Here is a 10333-nt window from a genome sequence, read left to right as displayed (position 1 = left end):
TGTCTGTCTGTCTGTCTGTCTGTCTGTCTGTCTGTCTGTCTGTCTGTCTGTCTGTCTGTCTGTCTGTCTGTCTGTGCGCTCAGGTATCGTGGAGGACTACCAGCCCCCGTACTATGAGATGGTTCCCTCCGACCCGTCGTATGAAGACATGCTGGAGGTCGTGTGTGTGAAAGGAGTCCGGCCGACCCTGTCCAACCGCTGGAACAGCGACGAGGTGAGAGTTTGCTTTTGGACATCATGAATATATTTTCGAAATCATTTTACAAAAAACTTTTTGGAATAGTTTTCACATATTTTTTTTTTAACATCTTCTGGATATTCATCTTATTTTTTCCCCAGTAAATTTGATATATTTGATATAATATTTTCACTATTTATTTTCACATAAAGATTTTTTTTACATATTTAAGGATAAGTTATTTATTACACATTTCTCGTGAATTTTTGGGGATATTTTTTACAGATTATTTTACATAATTTATACACTTCTTAGACATTTTCCGTATACTTTCTCACACACATCAGATATTCTTCCAAGACTAATTTATTTAATTAATGAACACCTAAGAAGTAATGATAATAATACATTTGTGTGTGTGTCCTTAGTGTTTGCGGGCGATGCTGAAGCTGATGTCCGAGTGCTGGGCTCCGAACCCGGCCTCCCGCCTCACAATCCTCCGAGTGAAGAAGACGCTCTCCAAGATGGTGGAGTCGCAGGACATCAAGATCTGACCGCCCTCATCCTCGTCCTCTTTAATATCAGCGCCTCCCTCTTCATCGGGAGGAGGAGAGAGATAATAATAATGGACCCATTTCAGGGCTGAACTCTGTGTCTCCTCCTCCTCCTCCTCCATCATCATCGTCACTGTGTCTGGAAACTAAAATGTGCAACGTGTGTCATTTCAGATACTTTTCTTATCACACTGCCATGTGGTACACTGCCATGTGGTACCTGCTGCCATGTGGTACCTGCTGCCATGTGGTACACTGCCATGTGGTACACTGCCATGTGGTACCTGCTGCCATGTGGTACCTGCTGCCATGTGGTACACTGCCATGTGGTACACGCCATCTGCTGCCATGTGGTACACTGTGGCCGTTTCTCAATGTCGAGGAGGCTTGCTTGGTAGCACATGTATGCTGGGCATTTAAACAATGACACTCAATGACGTAGTATGCTTCAAATAGTGGCTCTGGAGCAGCTTTACCCGACATTGAGAAACGGCCACTGAACACTTTATTTTTTGGGAACTTTGACCAGAAAGCGTTGAGTCATGTCATGGCTGCTGTGAACTGATTGGAAAGGACGGTCTCCGCTGAACAGCAATGTCTGAAATCATTTGTGAAAAATAACATGAGTGTGAGAAAGCATTTCAAAACATTGGACATTTTTTTTACTATGAATCTTCTGGGCGTTTTTCCCAAATGCATTATAACACACTTCTCAGATCTGTTCGATCTTTTCGCTTCACTAGCCAACAGCAATTTTGTGACTTCCAGGATTTGAGACGATGCTACTGGGTCGAAATTCACAAAATACAAAGTGTGTACAGTTTACGACATGGCATTGAACTAAGGTATCAGAATAGAGACACAGCGCAAAAACAAACATGGAGTCCTTCCTCCTCCTCCTCCAGAAACAAACATGGAGTCCTTCCTCCTCCTCCTCCAGAAACAAACATGGAGTCCTTCCTCCTCCTCCTTCAGAAACAAACATGGAGTCCCTCCTCTTTCTGCCGGTTTGACGCTTTCCGTGAAAGCAAAACGAGACGATAAAGATCATTTCGACGGAGGGGGAAACGATGCTCGTAAATGAACAGATTTTTTTTTAAGGACCTGCGTTGCCTTCCTCCTCCTCTGCCTGTTTAAACAGAAATGCCAATTTTTTTTGTTATTATTTTCTCTTCAGGACAGAGTTCTCCTGCCATATTGAAATATATCTCCACTCTTAAGAAAGTAGAGTTAATTATAATTAAGAAAAAAAAGGTACTATTATAATATGTGAATTAAAATGTGTAAATAAGTGTTATCATGCCTACTCGTGAGAGGGTTTAAAGTTAAAATATCAGAACACTATGCTGCAGTGGTGTTGACGTCCAGCCGACTCCAGGAGACGTCTACCGTCCTGTTTGTCCACTTCCTGTCTAACTGTCCACTTCCTGTTCGTCTGTCGGTCTGTCTGTCGAGATACCTGATTGGTTGAGTTTAACCTGAGTGGGTGGAGCCAAAAGGACCCGTGTACCAGGGTTCATTGAGATTATGTTAGATTCAAGACTTGTTTAAATGCCTATTTGAAGTTATAATGTAAATATGTTCCACACTAGACAAGTTAAATAACAGCTAGACCTATATTACATGTATCCAGTTGAGCTGTGTACTTACATTCAGTGCTGCCCCTCGCCAAATAGGGCGACATGTGTCATTTTTATCAACATAATAGTGCATTTCATAGGTGAACGTATATAGCCAAATTGAATGGGTTCTTCCTCGGACGATGCTGCACCTTTACAGCAAGTTTTATGAAAATCTGGTTGGATGTTTATCCGTTATCCTGCTGTCCAACCACCAAATGAAACAGATTTGCATAGATTCATGTTGGCTCCTCCCACTCTGATTTAAAAATAAGATTCCTTGTTCCATCGTTCTACAATACATCAAGAGTCATTCAATTGGGCTGCTTTTTGGGAAATAACGTCCCCTTTAAGAATATTTGGGAATGTGTTTAGCCTAGCTTAGCACAAAGACTGGAAACAGGGGGAAACTGCTAGCATGGAAGCAAATAGGTTTATTGAGATGTAGACACAGAAATCTCCTCAGCAGCAGAACGACGTATGTGTACGTGTGAGTGTGTGGGTACGTGTGTGAGAGCGTGTGTATGTGTGTAAGAGAGTGTGTGTGTGTGAGAGAGTGTGTGTACGTGTAAGAGAGAGTGTGTGTGTAAGAGAGAGTGTGTGAATGAAGCTTACAGTTCATATTTAAGAGCAGTAACTTTAGTGTTTTCTCTGTAACAAATATGCAAGGAAACTCCCCGTATAGAAATAATCCCTAATATGTAAAGCTGTAATGTTTTTGTTGTTGTTTTGGTGTTGTTTTGTTCAGCATCTGGTTCGGTGCCTTATGAGTTTACCAAGGAAATGAAAACTCTGTATACAGTCTGTCCAATGTAACGATTTTTAAGTAAATAACCTTATTTTAGTACACAGCATTATTCCTGTTTTTGTGTTGTTTTTACTCTTTGAGGCTCATTTTCTACCAGGACAAACAAGGAGGAACAGTCGAGCCAAGAATGGATTTCAAGAAGTGCGAAACGTAACAAAACGTGTTCTTGGTAATAAAAAAACCTAACTTGAAAGGAAATTCACACAGAAAAATACAATATTTGTACTTGTAATGCAGCTTAAAATCATGATATCAAGACATTTTATATAATCAAAAGTATTCTTCACTTTTTTTTGGTTTTATAGATTAAACCTGTGTTTTTTTAATCATGGAAGCTCATTTCTGCTGGGAAAGGAGATAACAACACTTTCCAGAAGCCATTTTGTGATAAATGTAAACAAAATTATTTGATTGGATGTTGGTCAAAACAATATATAATTTTGCTCAAAAGACCAAACAAGCTTGGTTTTGATACCTTTAAAAAAAGAGTCAATACTGTGAATGGAAATATTAAATTTATCTACACTTTATGTATCATTTTAATTCCTCACCTCTTAGAGTTAGGCTATGTGTCACTGACTACAAACATTGAACCAAATAGTCTTAAACATTAAAAAAAAAAACTTTAGGTGAATTGTATGAAAGAATTCAGAAGACAATTAAGCCTATTGTTCAATTGTATCCACCTTTATACTATATTTCGCATCTCTTGGGTAGTGCCGAGTTAAACTCTTGCTCTGCAGGTTTTTCTACACTCATTGAACGCGCCCCCTGCTGGACAGCCGCTGAAACTGCATGGGAAATTAACTTTTAAACATGGAACATATTATAAAGTAACCTGCTGATTTATTTAATTCCCTTACTGTAATGTTTAAAACTGATAGTATTTTTACACATTTAAATATCCAACAAGAACATGGAAACCGTACCTCTCCCTAAGGGACAAAATGTTCCACTTTCCAGCACAAACAAATATATCAGGTAATCATTTACCCATGAAATTCCAATAAAAACTAATCCCGCAGGAACCTACAATAGAGAACGTCCCCATGAAAGACAGTATCATCCTGTTTAACTGACAACTGGTCAGAGAAACAAAAAAGGATGACAGCCAGTAGAAAAATGTTTGGTACTTAAATTCCCTTTAGAGGACTACCAATAACCAAATGTTTAATAGTGAGAAACGGAGGTAATATTAAGGTATAAGATCCCAATATATTAATGAAATCCATGTTTAAAATGTTGAAAGAAATACAAAAATTAAAGCCATTTAAACAGCATTGTAAAGTTTCTGAAGTGTTTAAAGACCCACAGCAACCCCGACCAATAGTTTTAAAGGGGACCTATCCTGCAAAATGCATTTTTTTGTCTATAAATGTGTCAGAACTCACGCAGCGTCAGAAAATAAAACCCTCTTTTCCTCCGTACCCAAATCTCTAAAAACGGGGCTACAACGGAGCTGATCCGATATGACGTAATATCTGAACTGTGGACCCACGGCCCTGTCAGAAACAATGCCCAACTGTTTTGGACATAATATGGTTGGTGTTTACATTAGCATCGCTAACACTCAGAGCTAACCTGTACTGGAGAGCATGTGTGTGATGAAGCAGGAAATAAAAAAGGAACTCATCTTGTGGTATAACCGGCAAGAGAGAAAGCCTTGGAGCTCCATACTGTTTCAGAAAGAATCCATGATATGGCGTTTAGACAGTAGCTGCCGGTCCCGCATGAGCTCAGACTTTTTTTTTTTTTTTAAATAAACTTTATACCCCAAATCGGCTCTTTTGAAAAAGGAAGTGAAAGAGGGATATGAGTGGGTGATCAGTTTGGTATTTTGAGCAAAACACTTCATAGACATGCTTTGTATATATATATCCGAGACCCATGCTATTGCCTAAAAATAGCATGATGGGCGCACTTTAAGTCTGCTAAACACCTGAACTCTGTTGAGTGCTCCGATAAACAATCCTGTGGTCATCTTGCAATATACTAATTTATATAAATAAACAGTTCTTAAATGTAATTAAGTTGTTGTACATATCCCATATTCTATAGTCTTTTTATTTTGATATATATATTGCATTGTTGGAGCTCAGGTCAGAAGAATTTCATTGCCGTTTCTACACTAGCTTTTTGTGCATATGACGATAAAACCTTTGAATCTTGAATTGAAGAAATCACCACAGAGAGACTTGGGAGTTTTGTCAAAACATTTCGGTCTTTATTTTGTTAATCTACTTGTCCTCGGGCTTGTTGAAGCAGTAGGTCAGGCAGCACTTTCCGCAGTAGTGGCGGTCGAAGTGGCTGGCCATGAAGACGCCGGCACCGCACTCGTCTGCGGGACACTCGCGCCTCAGACGGTGGATCTTACCGTTCTCGTCCACCTGGAAGAAGAGAGAGGAAGAGGATTTAAAACTTCAGTAATTTATCACTGCTTCTTCACTCGATCAAAACGTAACAATTCCTCTGAGAAATAAATCAACATTTGCTTTTTGACATATCTATAAATCTTGTTGAAGCAAATTCTTGTCAAATTGTGGAAGTTCGCATCCAGCTAGGATAACGGCATGAGCTTTGAAATGTTACCATAGCAGGGTTTCCGCAGTAACTTGAAATGCTTATTTGTCAGTAATTTAAAATCTTAAATAATACTTCACTAGATCAAATGTCAAAAATCCCAACCCTTTGCTTTTGTTTTGTTTCCATTCAACTCTTAAAATCTTGTTGAAGTAGATTTATTTTGTGCTGAAATAGTTTGGTCAAATTCTAACATTTTATTATAAACAGGTTGTCTGCAGTTAACATTTTTGAACTGTCTGTAATATAACCTTAACATGTATGCCTTGATGTTTAATTAATTGTAAATAATCAGAAAGGCCGTCTGAAATTATTTAGCTCTGCTGAAGAACTTTGAAACAATTGAAACAATTAAGGTCCTCCTAATATTATCTTAGAGATTCAAATGTTCTTGTTAAACCCTGCAAAAATAAAAAAATATCCCCAGCTGCGTTAGACACAGAACTGAGGCACCTTGTCGAATAAAAAACAACAAAAGTTCAGTACCTAGGACTTTAAATGTGCCTTCATGTAACCCACATTTGTCAAACTCAAGGCCCGGGGGCCAAATCAGGCCCGTGGTGGATTTAATTTCGGCCCGCAGGATAATGTTACATTTCTATTAGATCTCAATCCTGAGGGTCTCCTCAGCTCAGAGCCTGAGCCCAAACATTGATGACCTTGCACCCAAGATGAGATGCCAAGTATCTGAACTAGCATCACAGAGCAGCACACTGAGTTTAATGGATGTTCCATTCTGCACTTTCTCTCTCACGACAACAGGGCATGTTTGGTTTGGTTTGTTCTTTGAGGGAAATAGTTTTGTTGAAGCTGTTGTTGGCCTGTGGAAAAATGTAATCATAAGAAATGACTCTGTAAAAGCTGCAGATAGAGCCAGAAGAAAATGAATGCACCTGATTATTTAATGTTGTTTTTATAGGCAATCATTTAAGCTTTGTTAGTTCCAAGTTTAATATGTGCAATAAGTTCATTTCAATAAGTTTGGCAATAAACATTGAACCAGTCGGGCCCTCCACTAGTACCCATTTTTTTTATTTTGGCCCACTGTGTATTTGAGTTTGACACTCCTGCTTTAACCGTCCCTTAGAAAGGCGTTCAAAGTGACCACCTATTGTACTGTGAGCAGACGAGGCTCCTGGATGTTAGAGTTCTTACCTTGTAGTACTTGAGCACAGCGAGCTTGACCTTCTTCCTCTTGTGCTTGTTCTTCTTGGGGGTGGTGTAAGACTTCTTCTTCCTTTTCTTAGCACCTCCACGCAGCCTCAGCACCAAGTGAAGGGTGGACTCCTGAAGACAAGGAACAAAATCAGATGTTGGTCCTCATCTTGGTAACATAACCATCTATGATCAAGAACATTCAAACAACTGTATTCATGTTAGTGTATAAAAAAGACTGGAAATCAGACTTTCTGGGAGTAAAAAAAAAAGGATCAATGAAACAGATGTTGGGTCCATTTGGCATCATCTTAACCCCACTTGACTGATCTTGTATTTATGTACCGATCAGGTCTTTCCTCTCCATTTTGTTAAAGTAGGTCTTCTTATTGTTGGGTTGCTTTTAATAATCACGTGTGGATGAGACTCATCAATTACAGATTCAGTTAATAGGGACTTTTTATGTGTACCCCCTCCTGACGGTGGGAGTGTGTTAAAGCTGTGTTTTGAGGGGTTTATTGTAATAAAAAAATATATTTTTCTTCCTCAGCTCACCTTCTGGATGTTGTAATCCGACAAGGTACGTCCATCCTCCAGCTGCTTACCGGCGAAGATCAATCTCTGCTGGTCTGGGGGGATCCCTGAAGAATAAAAGGAGACGGTATCAACACCAACACTGGTACATTACATGTTAGACGCTTTTATCCAACATGACTTACATACTCAATACTGTGGACAATCCCCACAGGAGCAATTTGGGGTGAAGTGTCTCGGGCCCACAACGACATGCTGACTGCAGTGGGGTTTGAACCTGCACTAACCCACTGCGCCACACGCCTCCTTATAATAACTTTAAAAACACTAAAGCCACAGGATAATCGGGTAATACACATATTGGTTTTTAAGAGTTGAGCTGATCTTCAACATCGTACTACATGTTCCTCTGTTAGTTATGGCAGTGAATGTTAGCCTCAACCATCTTACGGTTTTACAATTTCACTTGTAAAATATAGATAGGTGAGGCTTTATGAAATCTAACCAAGATATTCTCATTTTTTCAAATCGCAAGTCAAGTTTATTTTGATACTACCAATACAGAGATAGTGAGCTCACGATTGTGCATTGCACTTTTGCTAGTTCCTGCATAACACTTTATCATTTAACTTATTTAATGTGCATTGAGCTTTTGCTAGTTCCTGGATAAAAAACCTTATATATATTAACCTCCTACTGTTTATTGTTAAGCACCAAAATGCATTCCTTCCATGTGCAAACCTTGTGAGACAATTAAACCTGAACTATATACAACAAACCAGTCTAAAGCTACTCACCCTCTTTGTCTTGGATTTTGGCCTTGACATTTTCGATAGTATCTGAAGGTTCAACCTGTGAAAAAGTACAGAGAACACCGGTCAGCCATGATGACACCTTCTTCCGGTCAACGAGAACATCACATATTGGGTTAAAACACTCTAAATGTATCAGTAGGCATTAATAATGTAGTTTATTTTGAAAGAAATGTCACTTTATTTTGAAAGGGCAGTTCCAGTCTGCTTCACTCACACGTGTTTACGGTGTAACCGTTAGCTTAGCCACTTAGCTTCAATTGTGAGCTACGACAGTATCGACTGTTATTGGGTTTAAGAACACACCCAATGAACTTAGTAGCCAACCTGAGTACTTAAAGGTTCAATTACATGTTGAATTATCCGCCTAATTTGACTTAAACATGGTAAAACTTGGGAGACAGAAAACGCCGCATTTTCTCCGTGCACTCACCTCGAGGGTTATGGTCTTACCCGTGAGGGTTTTGACGAAAATCTGCATCCTGGCTTTATACCCAGCTGTACGGGAAAACACACAAGACTTTAAATATTTCGTAAATGCTGAAATGTGCTTCTTAAAAGTGTTATTTTGTGATAATAATTAGTTTTTGACTGAGAGCTGATCTTACCAGAGGCTCACTCCTAATGGCGGATCATGAGAAGAGGTCTTTCAGAGCATGCGACGGGGTTTTCAGCCCGCATTTCCACGGGTTGGGAACACCCGTTGACAGTGCCTGATAAAAAATATCGATACGTGTTCAAATGTGTTCGTATTTTTAGTCAGATTAATCAGTGATAACATTGAGATAATTGCTCTATCACAACACGTATGTATCTGTATTCATATGTAAAAATTAATACAATCTGAAAGCAAAAATTGAAATAAAAAAATTAAAACTTCATTTCCCATGTGAACTTTCGCGATAACCATGGCAACGTGGTCGAAAAGTAAGATGGCAGACAGAAAGTTAGCCACCACATTCTTGCCCACAAATATCTAACATTATTAGATATAATATAAGATTCGTCCGTTTACCAATTTACTATCACAAAAGAGTCTTTTTTGTTTTGTTGTGATTCGTTTATTGTCCCTTTTATGTCTATTTCGGCATATATTTAAATAATAAAACGACTAAATATTTTTATTTTTCACATAAACACAATTTCCCAGGTAAACTTTCGCGTTATCCATAGCAATGCCTCAAAGCAGCAAGGTGGAATTTGGAGATGGGAAGTTAGCGAAAGCAAATATACATTAAAACATGTAATTTTTAAGGTCGTTTAACGTTTTATTTCCGTCACACTTCATTCTCCATATTAAATAGTTATTCGTCTTGAAAGAGAGCGATGAAATCTCTCTGAAAACACACTTTCCCAGGTACACTTTCGCGGTAACCATAGCTACAAAGGGAGTTGTAAACAGAAAGTTTAACTAACAATGTCTGAGACTCAAAGCTACAGCAGGTCTTCTTCAAGAACAGACGAAAGAAGTTCAACTCCGGACATATTGATTTCTGAGAGTGATGAACGGTTTTTTAGGTCTCTGGAGGAGTTTATAGAGCGGGAGAAACTGTATCTACAGTGCCAACAACAGGGACCTGATGAACTGCGGTACATCGTCTACCGCCATGTGTTTAATAAGGTAATGGCAGAGCGAAGTACTCAGATCTTGTACTTGGGTAAAACTACCAGAGTGTACTGTGTTACAAGTATAAGTCCTGCATTCAAAAGGTGACTCAAGTAAAAGTACATAAGTATTAGCATAACACAATACTTAAAAATTAGTAAAAGTAGTCATTGTGCACATTGGTCCATTTCAGAATAATATATGATATGTTTTATAATGATTGATCATGAAAGTGTTCTCAAAGCTGGTAAAGGTGCAGCTAGTTGTAATGACTTTGTATAATGCAGGGCAGCTTGTGAATTTACTCCAGGTGGAACTAAAGTCTGATTTAAGTGTTAATCATTTACCAGCTGCAACATTGGAGTATTGCACACATCAACATTTATAATACAATAATATAAATTATCCTGCATAGTCTGTAGATTTACTTTTGGTGCTTTAAGTATATTTAGATGCTGAATGTTTTCTACAATCTAAGTATTTTCTA

At 38.6% G+C, this 10333-nt stretch overlaps 2 protein-coding genes across 2 annotated transcripts; one reads left to right on the top strand and one right to left on the bottom strand.

The window, feature by feature from the left end:
- Positions 1-70: 70 nt before the first annotated feature.
- On the top strand, positions 71-3198 carry LOC104963900 (bone morphogenetic protein receptor type-1A-like; the record flags this gene model as incomplete). The annotated part of the gene is made up of 2 exons (XM_010792578.1): positions 71-214; positions 607-3198. Coding segments are annotated over 2 exons (270 nt in total), but the record flags the coding sequence as incomplete, so codon positions are not given.
- A 2160-nt stretch (positions 3199-5358) lies between these two features.
- On the bottom strand, positions 5359-8896 carry rps27a (ribosomal protein S27a). The gene is made up of 6 exons (XM_010792572.1): positions 8849-8896; positions 8674-8738; positions 8226-8280; positions 7450-7535; positions 6895-7026; positions 5359-5546 (listed from the first exon to the last, which is right to left on the bottom strand). The coding sequence occupies exons 2-6, from the start codon at positions 8719-8721 to the stop codon at positions 5397-5399; spliced, it is 471 nt and encodes a 156-aa protein (XP_010790874.1). The 5' UTR covers positions 8722-8738; positions 8849-8896; the 3' UTR covers positions 5359-5396.
- Positions 8897-10333: the final 1437 nt, after the last annotated feature.

The sequence above is a fragment of the Notothenia coriiceps genome, unplaced genomic scaffold (genome assembly GCF_000735185.1).
Source record: "Notothenia coriiceps isolate Sejong01 unplaced genomic scaffold, NC01 NC01_scaffold00036511, whole genome shotgun sequence".
NCBI lineage: Eukaryota > Metazoa > Chordata > Actinopteri > Perciformes > Nototheniidae > Notothenia > Notothenia coriiceps.
Note: the sequence above shows the minus strand (reverse complement) of the source record. Positions and strands in the feature narration are given on the sequence as shown.

Bases quoted from the DNA above. Each gene is read 5' to 3' on its own strand.
- rps27a (XM_010792572.1), bottom strand. From the start codon at position 8,721: ATGCAGATTTTCGTCAAAACCCTCACGGGTAAGACCATAACCCTCGAG. The intron at 8,281-8,673 runs GTGAGTGCACGG...ACTTTTTCACAG, and splicing joins GTAAGACCATAACCCTCGAG to GTTGAACCTTCAGATACTAT. The intron at 5,547-6,894 runs GTAAGAACTCTA...CTCTTCTTCCAG, and splicing joins CTGTGCTCAAGTACTACAAG to GTGGACGAGAACGGTAAGAT.